The 19,699-nt window shown below is 42.7% G+C and overlaps 1 protein-coding gene across 3 annotated transcripts in view; it reads right to left on the bottom strand.

Moving 5' to 3' along the window:
- The window catches only part of vps9d1 (VPS9 domain containing 1), a 151,458-nt gene that overhangs the window by 17,523 nt on the left and 114,236 nt on the right, over nt 1-19,699 (bottom strand). For 2 of the 3 annotated variants that reach the window (XM_048546935.2, XM_048546936.2), the window contains exons 11-13: nt 14,827-14,956; nt 13,286-13,488; nt 10,131-10,215 (exon numbers count right to left, since the gene is read on the bottom strand). In XM_048546935.2, coding sequence (XP_048402892.1) covers nt 10,131-10,215; nt 13,286-13,488; nt 14,827-14,956 — 418 coding nt within the window. Of the gene's footprint in view, nt 1-2,345; nt 2,493-10,130; nt 10,216-13,285; nt 13,489-14,826; nt 14,957-19,699 lie in introns of all 3 variants that reach the window. The other variant, XR_009446807.1, reaches the window with a different exon arrangement.

Raw genomic sequence — 19,699 nt, 5'->3', positions numbered from 1 at the left:
ATGTGAACATGAATTTGTCTTTTTCAAAGTTGCACTTGCCTTTGCAACACACAGTAACCAGTACCATGATGGAAAAGGATGCAGTTTAATGAACCAGATTTAACCTGCGTTAAAACTTCTGCAGATTTCATGAGAATTGATGGAAGTTTGATCGTGGACTGCTTAAGGATAGATAGGATTCCCTTGACGCAGGAGAACTGTGCCAAGTAGCTAACAGCCACAAACCATAATTATTGCAGCAGGCAAAGTACTTAGACATACAAGCGCAGATGCTTGATAAGAAAACATTCAGAAACAATGACAACAACAGCTATGCGTGACAGAGGGCGAAGGTTTTATATTTCTATTTTAATTTGTGGTTAGCTAGTTACTCACGCACACTCCCACTTACATTGTACCATACAAGCAGAGGTCTGTTCGCTGCCTGAAGCAAAACCAATTCAAGTCTTATTTGGTGAGAAATTAATTTATACATCTTGCTTAAGGATTACTGAAAACATCCAAGTAAAGAACGTAGATCACAATATGCTACAATCACTCTTAAAGCTAATGAAGAAAAATCAGATTGTTTTATTATTATTAATGATCAATAAACAGTAATCCAACTGCAAAATGTGCACAGACATTGGGTGAGGAGAAGACCAGCACTAACTGTGACACTTGACATGAGTAAATTGTCTGCTGGCACTGACTATCTTGTTGCATGATGAATAACTTGTGCCAATAAAAAGCAACAAGAGATTACGTGCACTGTGTTCCAGCATGAATCAATGTGAGGAGAAAATAAAACATGTTAATTTGAAAATTATATTTGATTTCATCAGCCTGCACTGGATTTGTAAAAAGGTTTTATGGGCTTGAAGATAAATCAACATGTCAGCCAACTTCTCAAAATTTACTTGCACTGAATATTGCATTGAAGGTCAAGGGAACTCTTAATAATATGACTTTAAACCTATTCAAGGGTCTGCCTGACCTTTACCCAGTCTTCCAATCATAAAGTTATTGTTGAGATATTTTCTTGCAACCATGCAAATAAATAATCAACAAATATGTTTCAGGGATTTATGATTCAACAAAGAGCATAAGAAATCATGTTAGGAGCAACACCGAACGAACGTAAAAATGAGATGTCAACCTAGTCAAGCTCAATGGTTGAATAAAGGTAATAATGATTCTCTACAGCAACGCAACTTAGTATAAACTAACTGGTGACTCATCAACATTATAATCAGCTACAACATTATTTCATGGTAACCACACTTCACAGAAACATATCTGCAGTTTTCTCCAATTGAAATGGATTTCAGTACTCAAAAGAATATGTTTTACAATGTATAAACACATGCTTAGAGTCTATAGGATGACTGCTGCCAGAAATGATAGGTACAACAATCCTATCAAGATTCAGATTAAGAGAAATAAAAGCTCCATTTACCAGCACTTTTGCATTTGGCTGAGGTCTTAAAATTGAAGACAGACAATCCACGTGTCTCCCATGACCACTGGTCTTCTTTAAAATAGTGTCTGAAGAATCATATTGTACTTTCTTTCAATTCATTCACAGGATGAGGGCATCACCGGATAGATCAGCATTTATTGCTCATCCCTAACTGCCCAGAGGGCAGTTATGAGTCAATCATATTGCAGTGGGTCTGGAGTCACATGTAGGCCAGACCAGGTAAGGATGGCAGTTTCCTCCCCTAAAGGACATTAATTAACCAAATGGGTTTTTCTGACAGTCATGGATTCATGGTCCTCACTAGACTCCTAATTCCACACTCTTATTGAACTCAATTCCACGATCTGCCATGGCGGGATTTGAATCCGATCCCCAGAACACCACGTGGGTCTCTGGATTAACTGTTCAGTGATAATACTATTAGGCCACCACCCTCCCACTTGAAATGCTAACACTGTTTCACTCTCTACAGATGCTGCTGGATCTGCTGAATTTCTCCAGTATTTTCTGTTTCTATTTTGTTTTCTTTTTGGATGCCATATTTTCCTGAAGAGTCAGTGAATAATGAATTTCTACAGATAAGACAACCCACAGTCATTTAGTATAGCGTCAAAAATTAATTGAGAGGTTAGGGGGAGGTCTTTCACCCCTCTCTATAGATGAAGCTCTGCCTCAGAAGGTTGCCAGTGAAGGGAGGCAGTGGCATGGTAATCTCACTGGATTACCAATCAGAATCACAGGCCAATGCTCTGGGGACATAGATTCGAATTCTACCATGCAGATGGTGAAATTTAAATTTGCTAAAATGTGACTGTTGTCAGTTGCTGTAAATATTCATGAGATTCACTAATGTCCCTTTATGGAAGGAATCTGCCATTCTTACCTGTTCCGACACTATATGCGGCTTCAGATACACAGCAATGTGAGATAGCAAGGTGTAGAGCCCGACGAACACGGCGTCACAGGAGCAGGAAAGCTGGCGTTTCTGGCCTACACCCTTCTTCAGAAATGGGAGGGGGGGAAGGAGTTTCTGAAATAAAAAGGGAGAGAGGGGGAGATGGGTAGAAGATGGATAGAGGAGAAGATAGGTGGAGACGAGATAGACCGGTCAAAGAGGCGAGGATGGAGCCAGTAAAGATGAGTGTAGGTGGGGAGGTAGGGAGAAGATAGGTCAGTCCAGGGAGAACGGACAGGTCAAGGGGGCGGGATGAGGTTAGTAGGTAGGAGATGGGGTTGAGCTTGAGGCGGGAGGAGGGGATAGGTGGGAGGAAGGACAGGTTAGGGAGGCAGGGACGAGCTGGGCTAGTTTTGGGATGCGGTAGGGGGAGGGGGGATTTTGAAGCTTGTGAAGTCCACATTGACACCATTGGACTGCAGGGTTCCCAAGCAGAATATGAGGTGCTGTTCCAGCAACCTTCGGGTGCAGCGTTGTGGCGCTGCAGGATGCCCAGGATGGACACGTCGTTTGTGGAATGGGAGGGGGAGTTGAAATGGTTCGCGACTGGGAGGTGCAATTGTTTAGTGCGAACCAAGCATAGGTGTTCTGCAAAGCAGTCCCCAAACCTCTGCTTGGTTTTCCTGACGTACAGGAGGCCACAATGGGAACAGCGGATGCAGTACACCACATTAGCAGATGTGCAGGTGAACATCTGTTTGATGTGTAAAGTCTTCTTTGGACCTGGGATGAGGGTGGGGGGGGAAATTGTAGCACTTCCTGCAGTTGCAGGGAAAAGTGCTGAGTGTGGTGGGGCTGGAAGGGAATGTGGAGCAGACAACAGAGTCTCAGAGAGCATGGTCCCTCCAGAAGGCAGTTAAGGGCGGGGAGGGAAGAATGTCTTTGGTGGTAGGGTCGGATTGTAGATGGCAGAAGTGTCGGAGGATGAGGCGTTGGATTGGGAGATTGTTGGGGTGGTATGTGAGGACAAGGGGGATTCTGTTTTGGTTTTTAACTGCGGGGAGGGACTGTGAGGGATGAGTTGTGGGAAATGCGGGAGACACAGTCGAGGGTGATCTCGACTACTGAGGGGGGGAACTTGTGGTCCTTGAAAAATGAGGACATCTGAGATGTACGGGAGTGGAATGTCTCATCTTGGGAGCAGATGCGGTGGAGGTGAAGGAGTTGGGAATAGGGGATGGCAGTTTCGCAGGAAGGTGGGTGGGAGGAGGTGTATTCTAGGTAGCTGTGGGAGTCGGTGGGCTTGAAATGGATATTGGTTTCTAAGTGGTTGCCGGAGATGGAGACAGAGAGGTTCAGGAAGGAGAGAGAGGTACCAGAGATGGTCCAGGTGAAGTTAAGGTTGGGGTGGAAGGAGTTGGTAAAGTGGATGAACTGTTCGAGCTCCTCGTGGGAGCATGAGGCAGCCCCGATACAGTCATCGGTGTAACGGAGGAAGAGGTGGGGTTTAGGGCCGGTGTAGGTATGGAAGAGGGATTGTTCCACGTAACCTACAAAGTGTCAGACATAGCTTGGGCCCATGCAGGTACCTATGGTCACCCCCTTTATCTGTAGGAAGCAGGAGGAATTGAAGGAGAAGTTGTTGAGGGTGAGGATGAGTTCAGCTAGGCGGATGAGGGTGTCAGTGGAGGAGGACTGGTCGGGCCTGTGGGACAGGAAGAAGCGGAGGGCCTTTAGGCCCTCTGTATAGGGAATGCAGGTGTATAGGGACTGGATGTCCACAGTAAAGAGGAGGTGTTGTGGTCCAGGGAATTGTAAATTCTGGAGGAGGTGGAGGGCGTGGGTGGTGTCATGGATGTAGGTAAGGAGTTGCTGGACTAAGGGGGAGAAAATGGAGTCCAGATAGGTGGAGATGAGTTCGGTGGAGCAGAAGCAGATAGAGACAATCGGTCGACCAGGGCAGTCAGGTTTGTGGATTTTAGGAAGGAAATAGAAATGGGTGGTGCGGGGTTGGGGACTGATGAGGTTGGAGGCTGTGGGTGGGAGGTCACCTGAAGTGATGAGGTTGTGGATAGTTTGGGATATGATGATTTGGTGTTCAGGTCGCACAGCAATGTGGTTGGCTTTAAAGTGCCCTTTGGGTTATAAATGCTGCCCTAGCTAGCAATGTCCATATTCCATGAATGAATGAGAAAAGCCAATTAAATCATGCAATAGGTATGTAGGCCCAGTGCTGGCTGCTACTGGAATACAAGCAGGTTTACACAACTGTGCCAGAGCCCACAGCATTAAAATTAATTTGGTGCCTTTCCAGATATGGTAGGGGCTGCGGATCATGATGGTAAGGCCATCAAGAAGTGGATGGGGCGGGGGGGGGGGGTGTGTGTGTGTGTGTGTGTGTGTGTGATTGCAGCATGCGGACAAGTGATGGAGTTGCCCTCTTCATCTCAGGCCTGAACAATGAGGCCAGAGGAGATGTGCCTTAAATGTTCTTAACAATTAATTACTTGACGGCCTTATCCAAAGCCCCTGGTCAAGCAGGTAAATGGCAGAACATCACCTGGCAATTTTATGGTGGCTGTCCGTTGCTAAGAGACCATCAGAATTCTCATCAATTTAGCAACTGAATGCTGTTAAACCTCTCCAGCCACTGGAAGCATAATTTGAGCACTCCTATATCTTCTACTTTGTGCATGCACACATGTACACAACTGCTTATTATCTGTACTTCAATATCACTCGTGAGTTGGGTGGCATTAGCAGGCTTCAACAAGTAGACTTTGCTGTGTAACGTACAACCAGATCTTTGGGTGCAGTGTAACTCTGATATTAGCTGTTCTGGAGTTACATACTTCCACTGTTATTCAAGGTCCGAGTATAACAAAAGATTATTTAATGAATAAAATCCCTTCCTGTTTGTTTAACAGGTAAGGCAATCACAGCCTTCAATGGGCTTTGGATTCCATCACAAGACTCAAGCACTTTGAGGAAGCCAGAAATCCTATGTAATCTGAGTGGCCCCTTCCTTTGCTGATTTGGGAGCATGCCAAAAGTTCACTAATACAAAGCCCAATGGGTTATGACGTCTATGGTTTATTAAATACTGGCCTTTCCAGTCCCCTGTGTAACACTTGACTCAAATGACAAGCAAGAATACACATGGCCACAGACAAGACAGTTTGGACTTAACAAAGTGGCTGAAATTCCTCCCTTAAACTCACCAAAATCTGAAGTAGATCTAGCAATTTGCTTTTCATATACTCCTGTTTGATGCCTTAAGATCTAAAATGTGTTTTACACTCGCATATGATGTTCTCACATGTCCTATTCTGCTCTAACCATGTTTCTCAATGATTGACTCTTTATTGGTCCCTACACACAATTCCTCTGACATCATCACAAACAATAGTCTGAATGGGGTGGATAAAAGTTTCTTCAGATCAACGCACAGGTATGGACCCTCCTTATCTTTCCATGTAACTGTCACATGACATACAAAGTTTGGAACATATAAGCGTGAATAAACAATGGATATTTGGATATCCAAGTCATTTTGTCTAAATTTCTTCCATATAAAAATCTCTTTCCGTTAGAACCCATCTTCACGAAAACTCGCAAATGGTAAACTAACTCCTGTGTTTCTTCAGAAAAACCATAAAATTTTCTGGTGGCTTCAATTCCTAAAAAAATTAGGCTATGAGGTCCAACTATCATGCTGATCTCAGTGATAATCGCGTCACCAGCAGTAACTTCTGGACTTCCCTATTTAACTATCATATTTGCAGGCAGCAAAGGCTGCTGTTAGTTTCCAGAGTACAGTGGCGAATGCTGGCAGTTTCACCAGCATCATAGCCACAATAATCCAAATCTTTGTACTCTGCAATGATTATGTTATTGAAGAAGCAATTTAGACAGTCAGATTAATAGCCAAAAGAAAGAGTCCACATTCCACAATGCCAAGGAGTTAGAAATTGAGTTTGATTTTTAAAAAAATATTTGATACATATAATTGATATCAGTAGATAAGTGTCTATGCTGTAAGTCAGCTTTTCTAAAAACCCAACTGACTCTCTGTAGCCTGTTAGAAAGGAAACCCGATATCCTTACACAGTTCAGCTGATTTTGACTTCATTGACATTCCATTGGTACAGATTTTAAGACCCTTAAAAATGAACCACCAGTAAATGGAATTGAAGTTTGTTTTTGTAGTAACAATAGCAAGGATTTGACTTGGTTTGATTTGACAATAGACTGACTTGGCAGGTGGAAGTGTTTTGTTTAGAGTTGTACTCATTTTCATTTAGGAATATACTTTATTTTGATATATATAAAACATTCTGAAAATAAAAATAGGTCTGTATATTTGAACAGACTTCCAATTTGTCTGATCATTGATCACAAATATCTGTACTGAAATTTTCCTGAAATTGTATTTGAGATGCCAGTGACTGCCTACTTAAACTCTTGGACCTGAAATTAGTTCAACATTGCCAGCACTGGGAAACATTAGTTGTACTAACTGGTTTGAATTCCAAGATTTGGAATTAATGCACATATCTGCTATGGAAATGGGAGTGTGGATGTCTTCACTGTGACTTCAACTTGTACCATGCCTGATGTGAGAATAATTGATATACAGACAACATGTCAAAAAAAATTCACCACTTGGTAAGCAACTTTTCTTCTGCAAAGTTTTGTGTTTTTTTGCACAGCTCAAGTAACGAAAATAATTTAAGAAAATTATGGGCTGTTGAAGGAAATGACGGTGTAATTAAGACTGCTGTAACCTAAACCACACAATAAACTTACTTCAGTATGGACTTTCATTGTATGCAAAGTTGCTAACTTGTTGACAGTTACATCTCTGGACAGTGCACACATCCTATCCTTCACTTGTCACATACATAGTCCCTCCTAGATTGATTGCAATACTTTCAGAATCTTTTTGTAGGATTTAAATAGATCAGAAAGATGCAAATTTCTTTCTTTGTTTTGTCAATTATTATCTTCTTAGATTTCCTTTCCAACCAGCCACATTTTGTTGAACAGGCAAGATCAAAATGCATTTCACTCAAAAGATTAGAGGAAAAGACAAAGCAAGCTTGATTTCCAATGGGAAAAAAATCAGTGTAAGGTATTTAAGAATAACACTGTACAATATCAGTGATAATGGGAACTGCAGATGCTGGAGAATCCAAGATAACAAAGTGTGGAGCTGGATGAACACAGCAGGCCAAGCAGCATCTCAGGAGAACAAAAGCTGATGTTTCGGGCCTAGACCCTTCATCAGAGAGTTGCAACTCAAGGGACAACTCCATTAACAGACTTGTTGTGAAAATCATGAGTAGGCGTTCTATTCAAACAACAATACAGATAAGATTCACAGTGGTTTATAACCCTCATTAGAGGATTATTTATTAAGTAACAAGTTAGAGCTCCTTATAAAACTGCAACACTGCATCTGGGTAATCACCCTAATGCGTATTTATCCCCCCCTCAAGTCTCTTCTAAATTACCTACTTCTCACCTCTTTTCCCCCCAGTTTTAGATGTCTGCCGTGGGGACAAGATTCTGACATCTACCCTCTCACAATTTTGTATGCCTCAAGCATATCCCCCTCAGCCTCCTCTGTTTCAAGGTAAACAAATATAGCCAAACCAGTCTCTACTCCTAAATGAGACTTTTCATTCCATGCAACACCCCGGTGAATCTCCTCTGCACCCTCTCAAATGCAATCATCTCCTGCCAAGAACATGAAGACCAGAAATGCACACAGTATTCCATCTGAGTCCTAACCAATGTTTAATACAGTGACAAGACTTCCTTGCTCCCATTCCACATCATGACTAATGGAGGCATGAACCTTGAATGCCTTCTTCACCACTTGTGCTGAAACCTTCAGGGATCTATGGAATTATACTCAAAGGTCCCTTTGTTCTTCAGTGTTCCTTAGGGATCTACCATACATTGTGTGTTTCCTTCCCTTATTAGGCCTCCCAAAATACTTCATCTTGCACTTGGCAGAAGTATAATGAGCATTTTCAGCAACTGAACAGCATACTTTATTTGGGATAACATGATGTGAAGCTGGATAAACACAGCAGGCCAAGCAGCAGGAAAGCTTGACGATTCTCAGAAGGGTCTCAACCTGAAACATCAAACTTTCCTGGTCTTCTGATGCTGCTTGGCCTGCTGTGTTCATCCAGCTTCACACCATGTTGTCTCAGATTTTCCAGCATCGGCAGTTCCTAATATCTCTGTAACGGCATACTTTACCTCATTGGAGCACCCACATTGGTCAGAATAAGCAATTATAATATGACAGGTACTTAATTTTTTGAAGTTTGCATCACATATAGACAGGGTGGTGAAAAAGGCATTTAGCATGCTTGCCTTCATTGCTCAGTTTTTTGGGTATAGAGGTTAGGAAGTCTTGTTGAGGTTGTATAGGACATTGGTGGCCCAGTTATAGAAAGGATATTATCAAGCTGGAGAGCGTTCAGAAGAGATTTACCAGGCTATGGAAGGTTTGAGTTATAAAGAAAGGCTCGACAGGTTGGGACTTTTTCCACTGGAGCGTAGGAGGTTGAGAGGTAATCTTATAGAAGTTTATAAATTTATGAGTGGTATAGATAGGGCTCCTTTTCCCTATTCAAGACTAAGGGGAACATTTTTAAAGTGAGAGGAGAGAAATTTGAAAAAAAGACAATGGGGGAATTTTTCCTTTTATACAGTGGGGGGTTCGTGTGTGGAATGAATCTCCTGAGCAAGTGGTGGATGTGGGCACAATTACAATGTTTAAAAGACATTTGGATAAGTACATGAATGTGAAAGATTTGGAGGGATATGGGCCAGGGCTGGACAGGTGGGACTAGTTTAGTATGGGATTATGTTCAGCGTAAGCTGGTTGGACTGAATGACCTGTTTCAGTGCCGTATGATTCTATGACAAGCTAATGGTGATCAAAGTGGACCCCTTTAGCGCATTTTTGTCTGAAAGAAGTGTGAAAAGCACAAGACTGTTTAATATTTTCATTTCTGATCTCCCATGGGCATAACAAAAGACTGATCTCACTGCTCAGACGAGCAAGCGTACAGGATAATTGGAATTTTAAATTACAAATTTTGTCTTCTGAGAAAGGTTACAAATACATGTGACAAGTTCGTAACATAGGTAACGGTACAGAATATAAAAACAATTGTAGAAAGTTTTTCTGTAATGCATATAAACTATTGAATATGGTGAGGAAACCAGGCAATTGTTTTGTATTTGTAGTGTAACAATATAAATAAAGGCTTCAGTCTCTGTGGTAATTTCAACAGAAACATGAAGCTCTTTGAAGACTGCAAGGAGAAAGGCTGGAGTGGCAAGTAAGGCAGGGAATGTCTGAAGTTTTACAAAGGAAATTCAGAAGCTTCCAGAGAAGTTGGCAGTGGTTTCAACCGTCTGATCAACATTAATGGGTCAGCTACAACCACTGGAATATTGAGAAAAGAGATGAAGAGAAATATATTAAGCATATAAGTATTGTACAGGTAATCTAGGGAACTTCACAGATTGTAAACTGACTTAAAAAAATACAAAACATTGCGGAGGATCAAAACTAGAGTTGGCTGAGGAAGTCTCGATGGAATAAACATTCAAATTAACAAACAGTAAGCTGTGCAGTAACTAGAAGGTAAATCGTTTTTGTAAGATTGTTTAATACTCCAATTTATTTCTAGGGGATGGCTGCTTTATGAAAGTTAATGTAATTGCAAGCAAAGTACTTACATCACAGAAGCAACTTGCAAGGTACCAGCCTCCTTAGAATTGCAGTAATGTTCAGCACACTCACAGATAAGACGCAGTGTTCTTACTGTAGCAATATGATACAACAGTATTATAAATTTTATTTTAAAATCATTTCTAAATTTTGTACAAGATGGGAAATAGTAATAGCAACAACAGCTTGAATTTATCCAGCATTGCTTACATTGTGAAACATCCAAAGATGCTTTACAGGAGTTTTAAACAAAATTTGACACTGAACCATTCAAGTAAATATTACAGCAGATAAATAGAAGATTGGAGGCAAGTTTTATAGAACACTTTAAAGGAGGAAAATGAAGGGAAGCACGATTTGGGTTGGAATTCAAGTGATTTGGTACCTGAAGGTGCTGCTATCAATGGCAACAGCAGATTAGAGGTTTACAGGAGGCCAGAGTTGAGAACAGGAATTGAGGGTTTAAGAGTTTGGAAGAACTTTCATAAATATTGAGGGGCCAAGAGGAGATTTGCAACAAAAAGGGTAAGGATTTTAAAATTGAGATATTGCTTAATTGTCCAAATTAGAACATGTACAGTGTTTTGGATGATGTCAAGTGTACAGAAGGAAGAAGATGGTCCAGCATCATCCATTGCAATCACAGTATAAATGAAGGATTCAATAACAGATGAGGTGATCTGGGGCACAGTCAGGTACTGTTACATAGTGGAAAGCAACTGTTTTAATGGTGCTGTAGACATAGAGAGAAACAAGGTTTGTTTCCAGATGTTTCGTCACCATTCTAGGTAACATCATCAGTGAGCCTCCCGTGAAGCGCTGGTCTTATGTCTTGCTTTCTATTTATCGGTTTCAGTTTCCTTGGGTTGATGATGTCATTTCCTGTTCTTTTTCTCAGAGGATGGTAGATGGGCTCCAAATCAATGTGTTTGTTGATGGAGTTCCAGTTGGAATGCCATGCTTCTAGGAATTCTCGTGCGTGTCTCTGTTTGGTTTGTCCTAGGATGGATGTGTTGTCCCAATCAAAGTGGTGTCCTTCCTCATCCTACAAATCTTCTCAAAACTCGATAGAGAGAAACAACTTGAGACTGCTGTCATCTTCTGGGGAAACTTCCAAGGGTGGATAAGGACGGGCAATTTTTGGGCCTCCAACTGACAGATGCTCAACAAGTTGCTGACAATGGATCAACCTCCTTCCATGTGGAAGGCTACCAGCTTTGTGGAAGCAGAGGGTGGGGCAGTGGGAGGCAGAAAAAGCAGCCATGCAGTCCCAACCCTCACCTATAGAGGTTCTCCATTGACCCTGCAAGGTTTATTGACCTCATCTGCTTACATGTTACCTTTTACTGAGCTGTCAAAGGATACCTTTGTGTTGAGGCTCTTGGAGATCTTTGGCTTAACTTAGGTGTACTTACGTCTCCCAGTAGGACTGCTGAGGCTTCACAGTTGTCAGCTCTCTGAATGGTAGATCCACCGGTAACCAAATAGGAAAATCGCCAAACTGGTCTCACTGCCAGCAAGCGTGCACTCTAGGCCTGCTTTCCTGTCTGAGGTCAGGGCAAAAGCATGTAGCAAAGCATAGCCCAATGACTACTAGCTTCCCAATAAAGTTTTGGAGTAAATTTTTGCTCATCCAGTACTGGATACTGGATAAGCAGTCTGATAAACTACAGAAAGATAATGGCTAAGAAGGGTGGTGGTAAGGAGAAGCAGGCTGTCATCAGCATATACGTGGAAACTGATGCTGTATTTTTGGCTGAGAATGCCAAGGACTGCATTGGGATGAGAAAAAGAAGGGATCAGACTCCAAAGGAGAAGTGGTAGGTGGGAATCACCCAAGCTATCGGTGTAGGTGATTGACTTCAACTGGCTAGATATGAATGGAACCAGATGAAAGTAGTTTCATCCTGCTGGGCAATAGTGCAGACATGCTGGAAGAAAGTGGTGGGGTCAATGACAAAGATTGCAGACAGATTGAGAAGGATAAGGGATAATGGGAACTGCAGATGCTGGAGATTCCAAGATAATAAAATGTGAGGCTGGATGAACACAGCAGGCCAAGCAGCATCTCAGGAGCACAAAAGCCGACGTTTCGGGCCTCGACCCTTCATCAGAGACCTCTGATGAAGGGTCTAGGCCCGAAACGTCGGCTTTTGTGCTCCTGAGATGCTGTTTGGCCTGCTGTGTTCATCCAGCCTCACATTTTATTATCTTGAGAAGGATAAGGGATAGTTTACCTCTGTAACAGTCACTGACAGAGAAATATGCTACCACATATGTCTTTAATTTACCCTTCAGGAGAAGCAAAACAAGTTCAATTAATGTCAATGACTTGTGGAAACTTTTTTTTTAATCTCTTCCCTGGTGCCCAGTGTTTTTTAAAAAAAGTGAATTATATGCTTATTTTGCCTACAGCCACTTGCTGAAAGATAGAACTGGAGTCAATTTTTTATATATGCATTATGCGCAAGCTTTTATTTACAGAGCCACACTATATATTGTGAACTCAACAACCACAGTTTCAACCTACTCCTAGATATTCCTGCAATTGAGTTCTCTAATTAATGACCATCACTTGAACTATATAGTCAATTGATAAACAATTAAAAGCAGACCACTAAAATTTGTCTCTCATATTTCCCTTATACATCATTACCTCTCAGCCCTTTATTCATCATGTTCTATAAATGTCTTTTATTTCCCAACTTTCTCTCATCACACTTGTTCAACTATCTCCCGTTTTCCATTTAAGTACTATCACTCTATTCCTTTCCCTGTGTGTTCCGCGTGCTTTACTCATTCGTCTTTATTTTGTCCTATTGATCTACAAGATTTCTGAGTTCTTATGAAGGATGTGTTTTTTTTTCCCTTCTCCTATCTGCTGAATCCACAAAATGTCTTGTTAACTGATTCCCTCAGACAGCGTTGTATCGCTGAGTGCTTTTAGCACTTTGTGGTTTTGTTGGCGATTTTCAGAATTCTTCGAAATTCAGCAAATATTATTCAAACTGCAAATTTGCATTTTCAAAGGATCAAAGTGAAAACATTAGTGAATGCCGAACACAGACAATGGCAAGATCAATCTGATTTAACTACCACATGGGGAGCTATTCAGTAACAGAATCAAATTCCATTAATTTTATTAAATATAGTCAATGCTCACCAATACATTCCAGTTTCTTTTGTGGACAGTATTCTTTGGTTATTAACCTTAACTCCTGCACCGCCACTTCATAAGGGTAGGAATCATTCGAAGCAGATTCCTTGGGGAAAAGCTTAGCTGGAACACCAATATCTGCTGGGATGGCATTCTTGTACAATTTCATGCTCTTTTCAAGAGCTACTTCCCTCTGTACATTCACTTTTCTGAAAGAAAACAGTGAATACACATTTATCAACTGTGAATGCTGAATCTCCTTTGCTTCTCACACTATTCAAGGAAGGAGCCAATGTATTTTGAGCTTTGTCTTGAGTGTTAATAGGAAATCCAGAACTTCATGTTTTCTCTCATGCAGTGTAGTTTTAACTTCAAAAGCATGCAACATCTTTTGCTTGGCAGGATCCCTGCACAGCAGTCCATCTGACTGATTGATGTGGCTTCTCTACAGGCGGAGAAGAATCCACAGTCTGCTATAGGAACAAGTCTGACTTGTCTATAACCTAGGGGGCTGGGGTAAGGGTGGGTGGCAGTGGAGCACAAGTGATGTAGATGCACCCAAATTCAACCCAAAGCTATCTTCTATCCATCCCTTAAGTTTCCTGATTTCCAAGAACCTGGATGTCCAATGTTACTCCTGCAAAGCAATTTAAGTCAAACATTTAAACTAACAACCCGCTTCCTTGTTCAGTTTTTGTTAAATCCAGGTTGAAGTCAGGTCTGAGACTTTGAAAATATTAACACCTGACATTGAATACAAGTTAAAATTCTCCCTTACACTTTTTTTTGATATTTTTGGAACATCGCAAGCTAAGCAGATCAAAATGACAGCTGGTGCTATTTCTTAGTGACCAAAATGTAAGCAGTATACAGCACCCACAGATTTTGAGATTCATAAGCAATTCCATTTGGAATTCAAAGGAGAGTTTAGTCCATTAGACACTTCTCATAATAGTAAGTCAATCAGAAGGGAGTTGAACAAGTGGCACACTGTTGTTCCGATGTGTACTGTCTACAACCTGAAATGCAGCAACCTGCCAAGGCTGCTTTGCCAGCACCTACCAAGCATGCAAACTTCATAACTAGGATGACAAAAGGTGCCGGCTAAACAGAGGCCTGCAGTTGAGGGGTAGCAGTTAGTAAGGCGTCCAATCAGAGGCCCAGAATTACGGCAGGATACAGGCCTCAGCTAAGTGAGGGCAGGTTGTGAAGCAAAGTGGGATAAGAAGGTGGGGAAAGATCAGGAAGTCAGGAGCTGGAGAGGAGTCTGGTTCTCTGTGGGGCCTCCTCTTCCCAAGGCCAGCTGCTTTGGTCATGCTTTCAGTGTATATGTTACTGTGATTATTTTTCAACCAATCAAAAAGTCATTCTACAACTTCTATAGAAAGCATCAGTACATGGTATTTTAATCTGGAACAATTTTGTAACCACATCCAACTCTACTTTCAAACTTAAAAAAAATGCTGTCGACTGCAAATATAACTTTTCTCTACCAAATTAAAAATTCAGATCTCCATTCCTTGTAAAATTTATATGTAATACATTACCTAAACAGAGCCAAAAGGAACATCCAGATAGGCCGGAACAAAGCTTCCTCAATGCTGGCCAAACACTGATCTTTTCCAGTTGGAGTGTTGAGAGGTTCAAAGGCAAGAATACACAAGGACAGTAGCCTATCTGTAACAAACAAATTGAGAGACAAGAATGTTAAATAAAAATACTTCCAGCCAATCAGAAAGGACAGACACTGACAACACACTGGGCCATTTAGCCCTCTGTGTCTTGTCAGGCACAAAGATCTAATTGCATTCATCTAACTTTCCAGCTCTTGATTCATTACCGTGGAAGTTATAGTAACATAAGTGAATATCCAACCGCTGTTTAAATGTGGCAAGAGTTACAATATCTGGTTAACGCGCAATGCCAAATATTCTAATTTAGTTATGCATATTACGATTACAAAGTACATGGTAGAACCCGTAAACAAAAAACAATTAATTGACCCCTAAATGAAAAAACTGCCAACAACCTTTCAGCTTTTGCAGCACTTATTTTAACATGAATCAGAAGCTACACAAATTAAACAGAAATGAACAGGCAAATCAAGTAAGATAAACTTCATATAGTCAATAAAACAAAGGTTCATCTTACACAGCAAAAAATATCTGCATTACCTGCTGTTGGTATGCACCACAATGCTGCTACACTATTCACATTTTTTTTACTCACACAGGGTGGCTGAAAGTCAGATTTGACAACAGCTTTGTGTCAGTGATAATGGGAACTGCAGATGCTGGAGAATCCAAGATAAAGTGTGAGGCTGGATGAACACAGCAGGCCCAGCAGCATCTCAGGAGCACAAAAGCGAATGTTTCGGGCCTAGACCCTTCATCAGAGCTACAAGAGAGTTGCAGTGGGAGAGAGATTCCCTGAGGTTGGTCCAGAGGGAGGAGGGTAACTTCTTCAGGTTAGGCATCCCTGGAAGAGGCTTCGCAGTGAGGTTAAAATTGTATCAGTGATAATGGGAACCTCTGATGAAGGGTCTAGGCCCGAAACGTCAGCTTTTGTGCTCCTGAGATGCTGCTGGGCCTGTTGTGTTCATCCAGCTTCACATTTTATTATCTTTGACAACAGCTTTCATTAGTTTCACAGGTATGATTATCATCATCAAGATGCACACATCTGTGAAACCTTACCCAGCTCTGAGTTACGATGGTGCGGAGGTACTGGTGTTGGACTGAGTCGGACAAGCTCAAATTCACGTGACACCACATTACAGTCCAGCTGGTTTATTTGAAAACACAAGCTTTCGGAACGTTGCTCCTTCCTCTGGTGTAGTGAAAGAAAGACACAGAATTTACAAGGAAACTATCAAATGATCACGCAACTGATGCAAAGGTATTGAATAAACCTAAAATGGCTGGCTGACTCCCTCCTGTTAAATCTTTAATGAGTTAGAAAGGAGATGCAGGTTTTGAGTGCCTAAAATGCAAATCCCAGAAATTCTTTGAAGCCATTGCCACAAGATAACTAAAGGTTTTAATAGTGTGTACAAGAGGTGACATCTCGGGTCAGACAATGCATTTTGGGTCTGAGGCCTTGTTTAGAATCTGTCTGTGTTTTAACCTGGAGTCAGGTTGGCTTTAATCAGCTTGCACATAAGATACAGCAGAAAATTACAAGACACTGCTAAGCAGACAAGGCAACGGAACTACACCACCTATATGCACATCAAGAACAAGAAACTGGAGAAGTTTGGCATCACCCACAGTAACCAAGTATTCCCAGTATCACAGGTGAAATGGTGCGACCGGGGGGAAATTCATTGTCAACCTATCTGACCACATGGTTCAAATGGACAAAATCGAAGATCTCAGCTGAGGTCTCAGTTTCTGCCCCACCACCAAAATGGTCCCCACTGGTCTTGCAGCAGACACAGAGGGATTCATCAGATGAATGAGACTCCAGGAATTCTTCCAAGATGTCAGCAGTGAGCCAAATGAGACAACCAGCGAACCAGAGCAGTTGCCAGATAGATCAATGGTGGAGCGACCAAAGAGGAGTCGAACTGGACCTGTGTGGAAGGCCACTGCCCTAGTTTTGACATGTATACTCAAACCATCAGGAAATGCGTGAATGCCAGATTCATCAGCCGCACTCACAAGGTAGCGCAAAATGTTACCCAGGCATAACGCACTGCCATCCGTGCTCTCAACACCAATCACAACATTGTCATCAAACCAGCAAACAAGAGAGGGGACATCAGCATAAAGCATAGAACAGACTACTACACATAAGTGTAACAACAGCTGAACAACGAGGAACACAAGAGCCAACTATCTGCTGATCCAACCAAAGAGCACAGCCGTGAACTCAACAGGCTGATCAAGGCTTTTGATCCAGACCTTCAGAATATCCTATGCAGTCTTATCCCACATAGTTCTCATGTAGGAGGATTTCTACTGCCTTCCGAAGATGCACAAAACTAACACACCCGGATGTCCCATCACGTCAGGCGATGGGATCCTGTGCAAGAACTCTCTGGCTATGTCGAGGGGGCATCAAGAAACCCATTGTACAAAGAACCCTCAATTTCTGTCACAACACTACAAATTTCCTACAGAAACTCAGCACCCATGGACCAGTCGAAGGTGGAGGATTCCTCATCACAATGGCACTTTCGGCACTCTACACCAGCATCACCACAACAGTCTCAGTACTGATTACTAACATCTGCCAATTTTGAGACGCCATCCTACAACTCATTTGCGTCATCCACAACAACAACGTCTTCACCTTCAACAACCAGTTCTTCATCCAGACACATGGATCAGCCATGGGGATCAGATTCATACCTGGTATGCCAACATTTTCATGCATATATTCAAACAAGGCTATATTGCTGTGCAGGACCTCTGACCAATGCCATACACCAGATACATTGACAACATTTTCTTCCTTTGGACTCCTTGTGAGGAATTACTGACACAACTACACAGCAATATCAACAAGTTTCATCCCACCATCAGACTTACCACAGACTATGCTTTAGAATCAGTCTCGTTCTTTGACACATGCATCTCCATCAAGGACAGCTTCCACCCTAAACATATCAAAAAAAGCCATCGCCTACGGACAAGCCCTATGCATACACAGGATCTCAACAGATGAGGAGGAACACAACAGACACCTGAAGATGTTGAAGCTCGCCCTCGTGGGAAAGGGATACGATCTTTGACTGATAGTTTGCCAGTTCTGATGAGCCACAGTGAAAAGCCATAAGACATCCTCAGAAGACAGACACCGGACACAACCGATAGGGTATCTTTTGTTGTCAAGTACTTCCTGGGAACGGAGAAACTATGCCAAGATCTTTGCAGCCTTCAACACATTGTTGGTGATGATGGGCATCTCACCAAGATCTTCCCCACGCCTCCACTTCTTGCCTCCAAATACTCACCAAACCTGAAACAGACCATTGTTCAAAACAAACTACCCAGCCTTAAGGACAACATCCACCACAATATCACACAACCCTGTAATGGCAACCTCTGCAAGACATGTCAGATCGTCGACGTGGGCACTACCATCCCACTGTGCGCACTGGCAGATACTCATGTGACTCAGACAACGTTGTCTATTTCATATGCTGCAGGCAAGGATGCCCCAAGGACATGGTACGTTAGCAAAACCATAATATGCTGTGGTAACAAATGAATGGTCACCGTGCAACAATCGTCAGACAGTGGGAGAAGACTTCAGCAGTCAAGGACATTCGGCTCTGGACTTTTGGGTAAACACCATGCAAGGTGGACTTCAGGATACACATCAGAGCAGAGTCACCGAGCAGAGGCTTGCAGCCAACTTTGGCGTCAATGAGGACTCAACCATAATCTTAGGTTCATGTCGCTGCACAAGTCACCCCGCAACCCCCCACGATATTTTCTTTTTCTCTTGCACACAAACACGCTCTCTATCTATCTCTCTCTCTCTCTCTCTCTCTCTCTCACACACACACACACACACACACACACACACACACACACACAAACAAGCTTTCACACATACACACACACACATGTGCTGGCTCTCTCTCTCTCTCTCTCTCTCTCACACACACACACACACGTGCTGGCTCTCTCTCTCTCTCTCTCTCTCTCTCTCACACACACACACACACACACACACACGCACACATACACAAACATGTTTTCTCAGACACACACGCACACATGCTCACACACACGCAATCGCTCACACATGCATGCGCTTTCCCCTTCTCTCCCTCACACGCACGCGCTCTCCCCTTCTCTCCCTCACACGCACGCGCTCTCCCCTTCTCTCCCTCACATGCACGTGCACTCTCCTTCTCTCCCTCACACGCACGTGCTCTCCCCTTCTCTCCCACACACACACGCGCTCTCCCCCTCTCTCCCTCACACACGCGCATTCTCTCCTTCTCTCTCTCCCCCTTCTCTCCCTCACACGCACACGTTCTCTCCTTCTCTCACACACGCACACGTCTCTCCTTCTCTCACACACAAGTGCTCTCTCCTCTCTCTCTCTCTCTCACACACACACACACGCACGCTCTCCTTCTCTCTCTCACGCGCTGACCTTCTCCCTCTTACACGCACACGCTCCTCTCTCTCTCTCTCGGAACTGCTCACACACACACACACACACACACACACACACACACACACACACACACACACACACTCTCCCTCCCGCACACAAACATGCTCTCTCACACACCCATCCATCCTCCCTCCCGCACACAAACATGCTCTCACTCACAAACACACAAACAACGTGCGCTCGTTCTCTCTCTCACGCACGCGCGCGCTCCTTCTCTCTCACACGCACGCAGGCGCTCCTTCTCTCTCTCTCACGCGTGCGCGCGCGCTCTCTCTCTCA

The sequence above is a fragment of the Stegostoma tigrinum genome, chromosome 16 (assembly GCF_030684315.1).
Source record: "Stegostoma tigrinum isolate sSteTig4 chromosome 16, sSteTig4.hap1, whole genome shotgun sequence".
NCBI classification, from domain to species: Eukaryota; Metazoa; Chordata; class Chondrichthyes; order Orectolobiformes; family Stegostomatidae; genus Stegostoma; species Stegostoma tigrinum.
The sequence above is the reverse complement of the archived record's forward strand: the minus strand, read 5'-3'. Positions and strand labels throughout refer to the sequence as shown.